Source organism: Telopea speciosissima, chromosome 5, assembly GCF_018873765.1.
Source record: "Telopea speciosissima isolate NSW1024214 ecotype Mountain lineage chromosome 5, Tspe_v1, whole genome shotgun sequence".
NCBI classification, from domain to species: Eukaryota; Viridiplantae; Streptophyta; class Magnoliopsida; order Proteales; family Proteaceae; genus Telopea; species Telopea speciosissima.
The window spans coordinates 4962094-4978471 of NC_057920.1; the positions used below are offsets into that span (position 1 = coordinate 4962094).

At 39.9% G+C, this 16378-nt stretch overlaps 1 protein-coding gene and 2 pseudogenes across 1 annotated transcript; all 3 read right to left on the reverse strand.

The window, feature by feature from the left end:
- Positions 1 to 3: 3 nt before the first annotated feature.
- On the reverse strand, positions 4 to 5664 carry LOC122661766 (annotated as a pseudogene).
- Positions 5665 to 8212: 2548 nt separating this feature from the next.
- On the reverse strand, positions 8213 to 9430 carry LOC122661767 (F-box protein At1g47056-like). Its single transcript, XM_043857272.1, has 2 exons — positions 8702 to 9430; positions 8213 to 8626 (listed from the first exon to the last, which is right to left on the reverse strand). The coding sequence occupies exons 1-2, from the start codon at positions 9428 to 9430 to the stop codon at positions 8213 to 8215; spliced, it is 1143 nt and encodes a 380-aa protein (XP_043713207.1).
- Positions 9431 to 12812: 3382 nt separating this feature from the next.
- Positions 12813 to 13867, reverse strand: LOC122661768 (annotated as a pseudogene).
- Positions 13868 to 16378: the final 2511 nt, after the last annotated feature.

Below are 16378 nucleotides of genomic sequence, written 5' to 3' on the forward strand. Positions count from 1 at the left end.
CTATTACTTTTCTTTTCTCTCTTCCTTCTGATAATTCTCTATGTTTCCCGTTTGATCAACAGCTGCGGCTTTCAATGATTGTTCTTCAGAAGCAGCGTCGACAAAGACGGGGGTGGATTCCAATTCATTGGCCGCAGGAGGAGCTATGGTGGTCATCCCGATCTTGGGATTTTCTTCATGTTTCAGTACTGGATCCAATGGAAGGACTACTGTTGATTGGTTTGTTTCACCAATCCCTGATATTTCTTTCTCTTCATGTTCACTCTACAAAGTTAGATTAACAGCCCAACCAACACTTATTAGAACTTAAAAGAATGTTTTTTTCCCACCCGCTGTAAGTAGAACAAGATTGGGGTTAGAGAAAAAGAAAAAGAAAGGTCACAAATCTGAAAGGGAAGAGAGAAGGAAAGGGAAAGAAAGGGATGGACTGATTGAGAGAAATGGAAATTTGAGGAAAGAAGGGCAATGGAAGAGGGAAACTGTCAATTCCAAATCGATGATGAAATAGAGCAGAAAGAAAATTTCTGTGCGGGAATTGAAGCTGAAAGTGTCTGGATGGAGTTGTACCAGTTAGGTCATTTGGGTTTTGGTAGAGTTTCTTTCTCTGGAATCCACGGAGAGAAAAACTGTTTGTAAGAGAGAGAAAAAAAGGAAGAAAAGTGTCTGGATGGAGTTGTACCAGTTGGGTCATTTGGGTTTTGGTAGAGTTTCTTTCTCTGGAATCCACAGAGAGAAAAACTATTTGTAAGAGGAAAAAAAGGGAAGAAACAGTCTTTCTTTCTCTGAAAATCCAACTGTTCGTAATAGAACTATAGAACGGAGGAGAAATTATGGAAAAAAAAACAAAAGATTTTCTGCACTGTCTAACTTTCCTCCTGAGATTTCGTTGTCGAATATCCACGAACTGGATATAGAGGATTAATTAACTATTCAAAATTCAGTTTCGTTTACTTTTTTTTTCTGCAACTAGTTACTTCAGAGGCCCTTCAAATGCAACTAGGACTTCCACTTTGCTCCTATTTATTTTGATTATGTGATTCTTTCACTGGTTTCGTTGGAGAAGAAGAGTTGCAGGTGTGACGTGGTGGTGTACATTGGAGAAGAAAGAAGGAAAGAGAAACGAGGGATGGGGAGGAGTGAGAGAGGAGAGAGAACGTTAGGTTAGATTAGGTTAGGTTAGGGTTGGGTTGGGTTAAGGGTATTTTGGGGTTTTACAAATTTTATACATGCCACATCATCCCTTAATGGCTTTTTTTAACGGCTAAGGTACGATTGATAGAATCTTTATAAAGTAGGAAAAGGGATAGATATTTTTCAAAACTTGGGTACTGAATTGATATTAGGCAAACTTAGAAAGGAGGGGATGATATTTTCCCTTTTAATAATGTTCATCCATCTTGATAAAAAATTGCCCCCATCAACTAAATTATATTGCTTTTGTAGTTCATGATATTACTACCTTTTCTTTTACCGCGATCTCTTTCCTTTTTAACAATTCCCTAATAAAAAACAATGTTACTATCTTTTCAATGAAAAAAATATTTAAACCTTATTGTTATGCCATATTTTTGTAAATCTAATATGGAAATTGAGATTAAATGACTTAAAATGATCACAACTTTAGAAGAATTTGATACCGGAATTTGTCTAGAATTTGACATCCTTAAGAAGTAGATAAGAACGATGTTGGGATCATAGTTAACAAAAATGGAAACGGTAAAAAAACGGAGTCTTACGGTATAGGTTTTAAACAGTAAAAAATTACAAATGAACGGTCAAATAGAACGGTAAAAAAAAATAGAGAATGGTAAAAAGTGAAAAACGGATGGTACGGGTTTTAAATGTTTATATTAAAAAAAAAAAACGAAATAAAAAAAAATGACACTATTCTCATATTAATTGAGGATTTTATTTGAAATACATGTTTCTAATTTTGGTATCCGTGCATTGATCTTGAGTTGAAGGTGATTTCATGAAAAAAATAGCTCTTCGAATCATTTTTACGTCAGTGAAAAAATCAATCCGAACAAAGTTCGAGAGAGAGAGATATGGTCAATTAAGTAAGTCATTGATCAATAAGTCCAAGGTCTTAAAAAAGCCAAAAAAACAGGAATGTGTTTTAAACGCGTTTAAAACGAGAATGCTTGCAACAAAACGTATTTAATATGATATAAAATCGTTTTAAAAGCATTTTTGCTAACGTGTTTAAAACGAGAATGTTTGTTGCTTGTCGTTTTTTATCATATGGCAGATGGTATAAGGTATGGGGATTCCATTCCACTACTCCCTTGCCACGTGTGATTCCTTTCCATAAGTAAATGTTGTGAATAGTCCATAGAACGAAACGAAATAATACTTTATTAGCAAAGTTAATCACATGCATGAATCATGATATATAATATATAATCAAATTTCAAACGCATGCAATACCAAAAGATTAACTAGTTTTCTGAACAACAAAATGAAAGAAGATTTTAATCCTCTCCAAAATTCTTTAAACAGTGTCAATGAGGTTGGATCTTGGATGTCCGAGTTCTCGTCGGGTATCACACCTCCGCCCTGAACTGCCCCACTGCACAGTTTTAAGAAATTAGAGAGAATGAAAGATATACAAAATAGACGCCACCCCCCTCCCCTCCCCTCCCCTCCCCTCCATGTGGGAGTGTGGGACTAAACCCACACACTTAACGTAAAACCCAAGGACCTATTACCCAGGAATCCCAAAAACACCTTGACAGATTAGGGCAGCCAGCAAAAAGAGCTTCCATCCCACGATTGGTGACTGCTGGGCAGCCCTTGATCCAGAGAAACCTTAATGCAATTAATGCAATTAGCAGCAATGCATGAAATCTCAGCGTCACCGATCTTGTCACTCCCAGAGAGTACTAAGAACTTGAGATTAGGGCAATTGGAACCGAGCAAGCCCAAACTCAAATAAGTAGGATTGACAAACCTGAGGTCCAATTCCTCAAGGTTAGGGCACCCTTTGGCAATGGCAATAAGACCCTCGTCGCCTATCCTATTCTTATTATCCCTTGCTCGGATGTATAATTTCCTTAGGAGCTTGCAGTGGTCAGCGATGGACACAATCTCCGCATTCGTGATTTCGGAAGTGGAATCAAAGACCAAGATCTTTAGATTCGAGCAATTAGAGATTGCAGCGAGGCCGAAGTCGCTAAATCTATGATGATTCAGACGGACCTCAACCAGTCCAGTACTGGCTCATTCCGCTATGTTTTTGAGGAGATTATCCCAATCCCCAATCTTGCTTGGAATGTTAAAGGCCAAAACTTGCAGGTTTCTTTTGATTTTGTTACTCGATCTTCTATTGATCAGAGCATACCCATCTCCTCATCTCCAATAATTCCATCTGGGTTTGGGTTTTTAGATGAGAATCTCAAGTGGGGTGCTTGTGGTGTTGAACCCTTTGAGCCTGCAAGGCAGGAAGAGATGCAACCATTACAGCAAGAAAAGAGAGCCCAGGAGGTATATGAAGCTGAGTTCGATGAATCCAATGAAGTGAAGGGTGGTGGTGGTGGTCATCAGGATATGCAGATTGGTATATGAAGCTGAGTTCGATGAAACCAATTATTAATCCCTCCTATTAATATTGCGGGAACCTAAATATTAAAAATCCAGATCTGACCATCAGAACTTGATTAGAGTGTGTGGAGTTACTCCTACCTACTAGAGTGACCTTCTTCGCAGGTTGTCGTCGTAGGTTGCAAATCTCGATGATGACTTTCCCACATCGCAGTTCTCAGAGATGGATTCACGTTGCTACGGTGGTTGCACACTTCTCAAATCGTGTAGCAGGGATGGGATGGAGATGAACCCTCCCTGTATACATCGCCCGGCCTCTTTTGAAGTTGCAGAGAATCAGAACGGGGAGGGAAGCTCCTTAGTTCGAGTAACAGGGCAGGGAAGGGTGTGGGAAGCTCAAATGACTATTAGCGGTAAATTAATCATTTTAGGTCATGAATTACCATCTCCGTATAACATAACGGAATGGGGCTGACTGTAACAAATCATCAAAACTGAGGGGGTGTAGTTGTATAATTTGGAAACACAGGGGATCACGCTGTAATTTATACAAATCTTAGGGGGTGGCATTGTAATTTTCCCTTTTTAATTTATTTTAGAAATTCTTTTATCTATGATTAAAATAACTTAAAAAAAAAAACAGAGACAAAAAAAAAAAAAAAAACTTACAATCTTATTGTAACAAATCTTTGTAACAACAAAATTTTTCTAAATCAGAATATTCATGAGTATGCAAAATTAAAATATAATCTACAAGGGAAAAAGGTTGTCAATAACACAAATGTGTAACACCCTTTTAGTTTCTCTGTTCTCTTTGGCATTTTTTCCCCATTGGTAGGGTATGAGGATTGCATTCCAGTACGTCCCTTGCCAGATGTAGATTCTTCTCCATAAGTAAAAGTTGAAATTAGCAACCAAAAAAAAAAAAGAAAAAGTTAAATACAGAATGAAACGAATTTTTTTTTAATACTTTTGGTAATTACACAAACCACATGTCAAAACCAAAGTTAACTAACTTTTGAAAGAGAAGAACGGCGAATATACAAAACACAATCACACCCCGATGTGCGACTAAACCCAAAAAGATATTGAGAGATTAGGGCAGCCAGCAGAAAGAGCTTTCATCCCACGATGGGTGACAGCTGGGCAGCGCGAAATCCAGAGAAACCTTAATGCAATGCATTTAGCAGCAATGCATGAAATCTCAGTGTCACCGATCTTGTGACTCCCAGAGAGTATTAAGTACTCGAGATTCTGACAATTGGCACCGAGCAGGTTCAAACTCAAATAAGTAAGATTGATACCACAGAGATTCAACATCTCAAGGTTAGGGCAGCCTTTGGCAATGGCAATAAGGCCCTCGTCACCTATCCTATTCTTATTATCCCTTGCTTCGATGTGGAGTTTCCTTAAGAGCTTGCAGTGGTGAGCGATAGACACAATCCCCGCATTCGTGAATTTGGAAGGGCCATCCAAGTCGTCCAAGATAATACGGACCACAACCAGTCCAGTGGCTCGTTCCACTATGTGTTTGAGGAAATTATTCAAATCCCCAGTGCAGCCCCCCAAGATCTCCAAGGTATTGAGTTTCTTGGACGAGGCAGCCGCAGCAGTAACACTTGGGCCCACGACAGGCACGTCAGCAGCAGCAGCACCAGCAGGATCAACATAAAGAAGGCCAGTAAGACTCATGACTTGGAGAGAGGAACAGCGATCGAAGACAGCGTTTATACCTTTGGTGTAGTTGACGGGGACAGCGGCGGTCATTAATGTTGAATCGGTCAACTGGCGACAACGACGACTGATGTTGAGGCAAGTTAAGTTATGGCAGTGGAGAGAGATGAGGACAAGAGCGTCGTCGACGAATCGGTAATCACCTTGGAGGGTGAGTTTGGTGACTGCATCAAAGCGACTAAAGAGAGAGGGAATGACGGGGAGGAGATCGGATTCGGCCCTGAGGTTGAGGTGATGTCGATTCTGACCCTCGACAAGGTGCCAATGGCGGCAAACGAGAGAGCAGCTTCCGCGGTCAAGGGAGCCCAGGAACTTCAAGATGTAGGCGAAGCATTCATCCGGGAGATCGGAGATGTGGTAGGCGGCATCATCATCTCCACCAGGCATCGTAGTGATCAGAACCACAGAGATCAACGTAGCAGTGATCCTAATAATAATCCTTCTTCTACCTTGGAAAAAAAATATATATACTTATATATATATATATACACACATAAATCTCAGATCCAATAGGATTCCTTTTCTTAATGGGAAACCGGGAGCATAGAGGCAGTTGGAGTGTTTCCCTGTTCTGTTATGAAGTTTAGTTCTTAGGAAGGTTTCTATATCGGGAAAGTATGTAAGGCGAGAAGTTCGTTTGATAGTGATGCCTTTTCATTGCTCCACGTGTTACATTATGAATGGTGAATGTATTTTACCCATAAATACATCCTAACTATAAAGGAGCCAAAATCTTTATCCATATTGACTTATAATTTTTGGATTCTACAACACTTTTTTCTGATAGGCAAAAAAAAAAAAAAAAAAATATATATATATATATATAGAAGGGTCGGATTGGCACAATCCGATTGGTCATCTCAGACTTCACGTCATTGATGTGTTTTTTTTAATTCATTCGATTCTTCCATTTGCATTCTTTTTGTGTACTTCGTGACATGCTAATTTTCTCCCCTTGTCTGAAAGTTGTTTAAAAATGTTTAAAAACTCAATGCTTGTGAAGTTTATGCACCGTAAGACATGTGGATTTGTCCATGCCATGCCTCAGTGTATGTAAACATTTGTTTAGGAGGAGGGTTTTTTTAAACTGTTTGATGTTTTTATTTCATTTTCTTGTATTGAAGTGAAGCACCCATTGCTTCATTTAAAAGTTGGTTGTTCTAACATTTAGTAAAGAGAGTGCTTTCTTGTTAGTTTAGCCTATCCAGTATATGCACATTAGAGAGCTGTGTGAGAATCTTCATGAGTATGCAAGATTGAAATAAAATCTACAGAGGAAAAAGGTTGTCAACAACACAAATGTGTACCAAGTTCCTTAAAGTAAAATATTTTCAACACTCATTCATTTTTCACTCCAAAACTTTGACCAAGAGGGGGTCGTGGACTTGGAACAGCATAGCCAATACTCTCCTCATCCTTAAAAAGTTTTGTTTTTTGGAAATTAGGAAATGGTTTGAATACCTTTTTTTGGGATGATCCTTGGATACCGGGAATCTAGAATTCGTCTCTACCACCTTCCCTTAATTTGAATCACTGACAGAATAAGATAAGCTTCTTTTGCACTGGCAACAGATGGAATTTCTCGCTACTTTCCTCTATATTCCTACTTGTTTCATCCACAAAATTAATTGTATTAATCTTTCTTGGTGGTGTAATCTTTCCAAAGATGGTACTTTTTCTACTCGTATTGCCTCTAATTTCCTAACTCTTAACAAGAAACTTAATCTCTCACATTCTAACATGGGCACTTGGTGGAAATTCTTTTAGAAACTCACTCTTCGTTGGCGTGTTTTACATGCAAGAATTCCAACAAGAGGATTTCTATCAAAATGGATCGACATCGAATTTGACTGTCTACTATGTGGATATTCGAAGGAATCAATATGGAATATTTTTTTATCTTGTAGTTGGGCCAAACATTTATTTGGGTCGTAGGCCCGCTAGGGTTGAGAATGGAAGCCATTTCTTTTCCGTCCTAGGAAATTTTTTGTCTACATTTTTGTTCTAACTGTCAATTAGATTTAAATTCTTGGAAGTGTTTTTTTTTTGGGTCTTTATTATTACTTACTATTTCATATGGGATGTGTTAGAAATAAAATGTAGTTATCTCTCAAAACTAAGCCGGATCCCATGAAAAATATTTCTCTCATAAACAGGTGGCTAGCGTATCAAAATCCAGATCCTCTACTGCCCGGTAGGACGGTGCTGAACGCAAAGACCGCCTTACCCCCACTCGGACAAGGCGTTTGGGAAGAGGTAAGGCGGACATTGCACGCAGCACCGTGTCTGGACAGCACGATCCTGTCGGGCAGCTCAGCAGTAGAGGATCCAAATTGAGCATATCAAAATATTCATCCCCCACACGTTACAAACGAACCTGGGATATCCCCTTTATGTCACTTTAATCATCCTCTTTCTATCAAAGATTTATATCTACCTGTTCTTGATTATACGGTTTTAATTTGTGCAGGAACATATCAACCGGGGATAGACTCATCCGCTTGGGCTTTTTGTCTTCTTGTCCAGGGTTGTTTGTATTTGGCTACTGAAGGTTTTATGACTGTCTACAATATTTTGGAGCGAGAGATGAGGTCTATTGTTGCTGGCCTAAGGGAAGTATCTAAGTCAGGGTTCAAAGTAAAGGAAGTGTGGATCTCCAACATACAAGTACTTCAACTTCTTTTTTTTTTTATTATAAAAAAACACAAATGTGTTCAACCCTTTAACTTTCTCTCTTCTCTAACATTTTTCCCCCATTAGTAGGGTATGGGGATTCCATTCCATTACTGCTTTGCCACGTGTAAATTCCTCTCGATAATTAAGAAAATGTTGTAATTAGCAACAAAAGAAAAAGTTAAATCTCATAAAAGGAAACGAAATAATACTTTATTAGCAACATTAATCACATGCATGAATCATGATAGATAATCAAAATTCAACCACCAAACCTAAACGTGGTACACCCCTTGAATGCCAAAAAAATCCTTAAGCGATTAGGGCAGGCAGCAGAAAGAACTTCCATCCCACGATTGGTGACAGCTGGGCAGTCGATGATGAAGAGAAACCTTAGTGCAATGCATGTAGTAGCAATGCATGAAATCTCAGCATCACCGATCTTGTCACTCCCCCTGAGTACCAAGTAATTGAGATTCTGGCAATTGGCACCGAGCAGCCTCAAACTCAAACAAGTAAGATTGATACCAAAAAGAGCCAACTCCTCAAGGTTAGGGCACCCTTTGGCAATGGCAATAAGGCTCTCGTCATCTATCTTATTGTTATTATTACTTCCATGGATGCAGAGTTTGCTTAGGAGCTTGCAGTTGTTAGCGATGGACACAATCCCCGCATTCTTGAATTTGGAAGAGCCAACAAGGAGGTCCAAGAACTTTAGATTCGAACAATTAGAGATAGCAGCGAGGCCCACATCCGTGCAGTTGCTATTGCCAACAAGGCGCAAGCGCTCTAGATTCGAGCAATTAGAGATAGCAGCAAGGCCGACATCGCTAATTCTAAAATACATCAAACGGACCTCAACCAGTCCAGTACTGGTTCGTTCCACTATGTCTGTGAGTAGATTATCCCAATCCCCAGTGCAGTCCGCCAAGATCTCCAAGCTCCTGAGATTACTAGACCTGACAGGCACGGCAGCAGAAGCAGCAGGATCAACATTATACTGGCCACTAAGACTCATGACTTGGAGAGAGGAACAGTGATCGAGCACAGCGTTTATGCCTTTGGAACTAAATTTGCACGAATGACAAGAAAGCTTCTTCAATCTCTTACAGTTGACGGCGACAGCCATCATGCCTGCATCGATCAAGTCGTGACATTTATCGATCTTGAGACTAGTTAGGTTATGGCAGTGGAGAGAGAGGAGGACAAGAGCGTCGTCGACGAATCGGTGATCAGTACCTTTAAGGGTGAGTTGGGTGACTGCATCAAAGCGAATAAAGAGAGAAGGGATGACGGGGAGGAGATCGGATTCGGCCCTGAGGTTGAGGTGATGTTGATTCTGACCCTCGACAAGGAGCCAACGGCGGCAAACTAGAGAGCAGTTTCCGCGGTCAAGGGAGCCCAGGAAGTCGAAGATGTAGGCCAGGCATTCATCCGGGAGGAGATCGAGATTGGCATGGGCATCATCGCCGCCAGGCATCTTAGTGATCAGGGATGTGGAATGCAATGGGGTTGCTGTCACAGCGGTCAAATCCGAGATCAAAGTAGCGGTGATCCTCCTAATAATCCTTCTTCTACCAAAACAAAAAAATTAAAAAATAAAAAATACCTAAATCTCAGTAGCACCGGGACTTTAGTCTAATCTTTAATTTAAGATTTTGTAATTCTTCTTTCTTTATGTGGGAGAGGTCAGCAACTCATCCATCGATCTCCTTCTATGGTGTTAAATGAGTCCGGATCCTCTCCTGAATACGATTCCTCTTCAATAACCTTCTTCTAGTGATTCACGGACACTTAATACCATCTCCTTTATTTATTTATTTTTTCCTATTCTTCTATTCAAATTAATACCATAGAAGGGGATGGAGGACCATGCCTGACACTTAATCCCATCTCCTTTATTTATTTATTTTTCCTATTCTTCAATTCAAATTAATACCATAGAAGGGGATGGAGGACCATGCCTGACACTTAATCCCATCTCCTTGGTCACATGGTCTCTACACAAGCATCAGGGCCAATGGAGTAAGGGTGTCAATTTGGGACCGAAACCAGGAACTGTCCTAATACCGTCCCGTTAAAATTCGGTACTGGACCGTCCCAATAGTAAATGGGACGGTACTGGTATCTAATTTTGGTACCGAATGATAAATGGGACGAGACGATTTTGGGATGGAATTCCCAACGGTACCAATACCGAAATACCAATTAGGTACCGGATGGTACCGAAACTACTAGTACCGTTTAAAAAGAAAGAGTATATAAGAACCTTTTTTAAAAAAAAAGAAAGAAATAGAGGGTATAAGAATTACGACTCATTAGTGTTTCAATAATTGCCTTTTGAATATGAAGAGGAACAACAGGTCAACAGTCGTAGCTTGAAGTCTCTCCTCACATAACCTGCTATAGTGCTACTCCCTCTTCCCTCGATCAAATACATCTACCAGGTTCTTCCTTTTTGCACTTTGTACTTTGTACCATACTTCCATGTGACACATGCAATAAATAGAGTTTTGTTTGGGAAAATCAAAGAGGAAATACAACAGGATTCTTCCATTTTGTAGGACTTCTCTATATTTAAAAAAATGAGAAACTTATTACATGTGATCTTAGGGAGTTTGAAGAAGTAAAACTATGATTTCATAACTTAAGTTGCTTTTTAAAAAGCAGTAGACAACTTAGATTTCATGATAGTGAAAAAATTCTACAACACTAATAAACCCGCCTTATTAGAAACAATTAAACTTCTCTTTTTTTTTATAGTGCCTAGAACCGTTTAAGAACCGGTACCGTCCCGTCCCACTAGTAATTGGAACTAGGATCTAGGTTTGGTCCCGTTAACTAAATGGGACGGTATTGGGATTGGCACTTTTGATACCGGTACCGGTACCGTCGCGTCCCAAATACTGGGAACCGTCCCAATTGACACCCTTACAATGGAGGACCATGCTTGACAGCCTGAGTATCTACATAGGGGGCAGAGGCGTCATTTCATAGTGTCCTGTGATAGGGTGTAGGAAACACCACCAAGTAGAGATCCTTTTCCCTAAGGATGTCAAAATGGAACCGAAACAATTGTCGAAACCGGAATTGACCGTTTACAATCGAACTGAAACCGTACCGTATAAAAACTACGTGATTCTAATTTCATAGGTTCTACTATCGGTTCGGTTCAATTCAAAACCGAAAAATCGTTGGTTAACCGGATAGAAAACCAAGATTAGGAATATTCTTATTTGTTTAAGAATGGGCTGAGCATTCTAAAATTTTAAGACTCTTTACTTAGATCTTTTGAATTTCAATTTGAATGTCAAATTCATGAAGGGACGGAAGGTTTTAGTACGAGCATGTCTTAATGGACTTTTCTTAATGAATTGATTGGGATATAGATTGGTGATGTCCATAGTTGGTTTCTCTTGCGGCACTTTGCGGCCTTGAGTAATCAATTAAAATTATCATTGCAACTAGCATGTCGAAGTGAACTTTGCCTAGAGTTAGATGTTTATGAAACAAAATAATTTCTCCCACTTAACAAGGATATGGAAAATAAAATTAAAGGGTACCAAGATGAAACCGATATTACAAACCGCATGTAAACCGAATATAAACCGCTAAAATCATACCGCATATAAAACGATTCTGATTATGGATGATTCTTATCTGGTACAATTTTGATTTCTACGTTACAAAATGTGTATTGAACCGAAACCGCACTGTATAATCAAAACTGCACCGTTTGACACCCTGACTTTTCCCTAATCTTAATTACCTCTTTGAACTCAATCACTTTTTATGGATTCCTAAAAAGAGAGGAAAAATAAAAATAGAAGAAAAAAAAAGGGAAACAGAGTCAAGTCTATGTGAATTGATATGAAACATGGCACTAGGAGAAGGTTATTGGAGAGGAATTCTTTTCAATGTCATTAGAGAGTATCCAGACTCAGACTGGTTTTAAATCTTGCCAAGTCATCAAACAAAAAAGGGAAGTTACCAAAAAATAGGAACTCCCAATTACCAACCCTCTTCCTCTTCTTTCTCAACTTCTTTATCATTGACATGGTTATCAGTACTTTAAAAAAAAAAAAGCACTATGGTTATCTCCTTCTCCAAGGGATTAAATTCTAGTTGACATGGTTGGACCCACCGAAATAGATCGGTTCAACCAAATAGAAACAGTAACTCTATCTGGTGACAAGGGTGGGATCGGTCTTTACCAAAAATACAAAAAAAAAAAACAAAGGTGGGATCGGGTGTGATGTAGGACAAGGTTCCAAGGGAGAGAGGGTAGGAGAGGTGTGATTGAAAGAGGGATACGGAGGGTGATGATTCGCAGACGGGGTAGGGAAGGATAGAACAGAGTTGCAAGATTTAGAGGGAGCGTGGGACGGGGTTACAGGATTTGTAGGGTGGGTGGATCGGTCGGGCCTAGCCAGCCCTCACCATATTTTTGCCTTACACCGTCACCTCTCAAATATGTAGTCGGGCTTGCATATATATGACAGGCATGTTATGGTTTGTAGACGTTCCGTCGATGTTCTGGCTTAGTGAGGCTACCAATAATTGGGCTAAATGGGCCTTACATGTACTATTGAACCCATGAATTATATTCTACTTAAACCTTTGTAAAATTATTTATTATTTTTTGTTGAATTGCTGTTATTCATTTGTTTCAGTATGCTAGCTGACGAGAACTTATATTTGTTACCTTACATGAGAAACTTAAAAAATTCGAGAAGCTTAAAAAAGAAATTTTTGAGACTGTTTGAAGGTAAACTATAAATTTTGGAAAATGTACATCATCTATGTCAAACCCGTGCCATCAGAATGAGAAACTAACAAACCACATCTCAATACCAAAAAGGTTAACTAGCTTTTGGAACAAGAGTTACTCCCCTGTAATCCCAAAGACAACTTGTGAGATTAGGGCAGCCAGCAGCAAGAGCTTTGATCCCACGTTTGGTGACACTTGGGCAGCGCAAAATCCAGAGAAACCTTAATGCAATGCATTTATGAGCAATGCATGAAATCTCAGCGTCACCGATCTTGTCACTGTAACACACTACTATGCGCTCGAGATTATGACAATTGGCACCGAGCAAGCCCAAACTCAAACAAGTAGGATTGACAAACTTGAGAACCAATTCCTCAAGGTTAGGGCACCCTTTGGCAATGGCAATAAGACCCTCGTCACCTATCCTATTCTTATTATTCCTTACTTGGATGTGGAGTTTCCTTAGGAGCTTGCAGTGGTGAGCGATAGACACAATCCCCGCATTGTTGAATGTGGAAGTGCCAACAAAAACCAAGATCAGACGGACCTCAACCAGTCCAGTGGCTCGTTCCATTATATCTTTGATGAGATTATCCCAATCCCCAGTGCAGCCTCCCAAGATCTCCAAGGTCCTGAGTTTCTTGGAGCCGATAATTAGGGAGGACGCAGCAGCAACAACACTTGGCCCCCCGCGACAGGCACGGCAGCAGCAGGATCAACATAAAGGCCACTAAGACTCATGACTTCGAGAGAGGGACAGTGATCGAGGACAGCGTTTATGCCCTTGATGCAGTTGACGGGTGGATCGGTCAACTGGCGACATTGACTGATCTTGAGGCAAGTGAGGTTAGGGCAGTGGAGAGAGATGAGGACAAGAGCGTTGACCATGGATCGTTGATCACCTTGGAGGTTGAGTTTAGTGACTGCATCAAAGCGAATAAAGAGAGAGGGGATGGCGTGGAGGAGATCGGATTCCGCCCAAAGGTAGAGGTGATGCCGATTCTGACCCTCGACGCGGAGCCAACAGCGGCAAACGATAGAGCAGCTTACGCGGTCAATGGAATCCAGGAACTTGAAGAAGATGTAGGCCAGGCATTCATCTGTGAGGAGATCGAGATAGGCATGGGCATCATCGTTGCCAGGCATCGGAGTGATCAGGAATGTGGATCTGCTCTTGATCGATGCGCGATGATGAGTGGGTTGTCGATGACGAGATTTGGATCGATGCCCGGTGAGAGGGCGTAGGAAAAAACACCAATTAGAGATCTCTTTCCTCATATACATATACCTAAATCTCAGCAGCACTTGGGGGACGGAGACTACTCTAGTCTAATCTTTAGTTATTCTATCTTCTTTCTTTGTGTGAGCTAGAGAGCTCATCGATCGCCTTCTATGCTATATATTAGCCAAATCATCAAACTACTAAAAAGGAAAGATACCGAAAAACACAGGAACTCCCCAATTACCTACCCTATTCCTCTTCTTTCTCTACTTATTTATCATTCAAATCAACTGTGGCGTGCTTTCTCAAATCACAAAAACATCATGATTATGGGTGCAATAAAAAATAAAAAAAAGACCATCATGGTTATCTCCTTGGATCAAATTCTAGTAGAACCGGTCGGACCCACCGAAATAGACAGGTTCAACCAGAGAGTTAAGTAACTCTATCTAGCGACACCGTAACAAGGGTGGGATCGATATTATCCTCTCCAATTCGTCATAGCTCGGCAATGCTACAGTGGTAATGTGGATGTTCGACATGTGGCAATTCAAACATCCAACGATCTGAATTTAACATAGTCAATGAGCTCAGGCACCTGCAGAAAGCTTTTGCATCCCATAATCGGTGACAGGGCAGTCCATGATAATGAGATTCTTCAAGGCCAAGCATTCAGCAGCAGCAATGCATGAAATCTGAGCGTCACCAAACGTGTCACACCAATACAGTGCTAAGCGCTCTAGATTCTTGCAATTGGCAGCGATCATGCCCAAACTCAAACAAGTAGGATTGATTCCAATAAGAACCAACTCCTCAAGGTTTGGGCAACCTTTGGTAATGGCAATAAGGCCCTTCTCACCTATCCTATTGTTCTTCCCTCCATGGATGTGGAGTTCCGTATTCATTCCTAACTTTAGGACTCAAATCCTAACTTCTTTGGGATTCAAATCCCTCCAATACATAAATAAGACCTTCTCTTCGTCCCAAACACCAACTCTGTCAGAATACTAAACCCACACTGTTTCCTCCTCCAATTCTCATCCACACTCGACCACTCGGCCACTCGGCCATGGCTCTTCCACTACCGTCTCCCTTGCTATGCATCACTAGTCCGGTGAGGTTTTCGCCGTGAAGGAAGCTCTATATATCCTGCTCAGCTTCGTTGGGATTCAGTGTGGAGTTTTCCTTCCAGAGTCTCTTTTGTTCACTCTTCTACATGCAGTGGAAATAGAGGATTTACATCTTTAAGTCTCATCTCCAATTCAAAGCTTTAGATCATAATTAATTAGCCATGCTGCTAAAGTCAAGACTTTGAGAGCGACAGAGAGGATCATATTTGTATTTGGGTTATAAAAGAATTGAAATTGAAGAAACTAAGTAAAAATTTCTTGATTCTATTGTGGTAAATTATATTCTACTTAGATCTTTGTTGGATTTTTTACTATCTTATGTTAGAATTGTTGTTGTTCATTTACCACTTTGCGAATGAGAACTTATCATATTTGTGACCTTACATGAGAAATTTACATAAGAAATTTTTGGATTGCTTCGAGGTCAAGTATAAATTGTGGAAAATATACATCATCTAAGCTATATGTTCTCAAGGCTAAGTGCATCAACTAGAGTTCTTGGGTTATGAACATGTCAGCTTAAGTGTTTTTAGACTCACTTACATTTTGGTTCCATGCTTCAATATATAATTAGGGCTGTAAACAAATCGGATTCGGCTCGGATAGTGGTATGTCCGCATCCGCATCCGATTAGCTATCGGACGGATTCAAATAGTGCTAAACGGATACGGATCGGATATTTTATCCGTTTACATGTAAATATAGCTTTTCGGATAACTATAACCTATCTGTATCCACATCCGTTTAGCTTTCGGACAGATTCGGATAATGCTAAACGGATACGGACACGGATACAGAAACGGATTTCGGCTATTCATTTACACCCCTATATATAATGTAATAAACATTGTTTAAGAGAGTTTGTAGAAGCTGTGTTTCATGTTTTTATTTTCTGTTCATGTATTCCACCGTTGCCTTATTTAATTAGAATCTAGTTGAGTGATTTATCTTGATAGTTTAACATGTCAAATACACATTAGAGAGCTAAATTAACTATATTCAACCATCAATTGAATTGTCAACTTTAAAGAGAAAGTAAACATTTATCATCAGAGAAGAAATGAATTTGAAAGATGGTTGTAGACTTTTGAAGTCTACTCATCTTACAATGTGATTCAAATTTTGCAATACTTGGACCTTGGAAGGAATAAATTCTACTGAACATCTTTGGGCTTACATGTTTTAGCCTCTTCTCTTACCCATAGTAACTTGAAATTTGATACACCCATGGAGAAAGAATTACTACAGGGCTAGGAATTTACTTAACTTTTTCTTTTAATTTTTGTTGGGGGGTGAGGCCATGAA

What these genes read in the sequence shown, in the direction of transcription:
- LOC122661767 (XM_043857272.1), bottom strand. Translation starts at nt 9,430, where the DNA reads ATGCCTGGCGGCGATGATGCCCATGCCAATCTCGATCTCCTCCCGGAT. An exon ending in GCAATAGCAACTGCACGGAT is followed by an intron (nt 8,627 to 8,701) that starts GTGGGCCTCGCT and finishes TCCAAATTCAAG; the next exon opens with AATGCGGGGATTGTGTCCAT.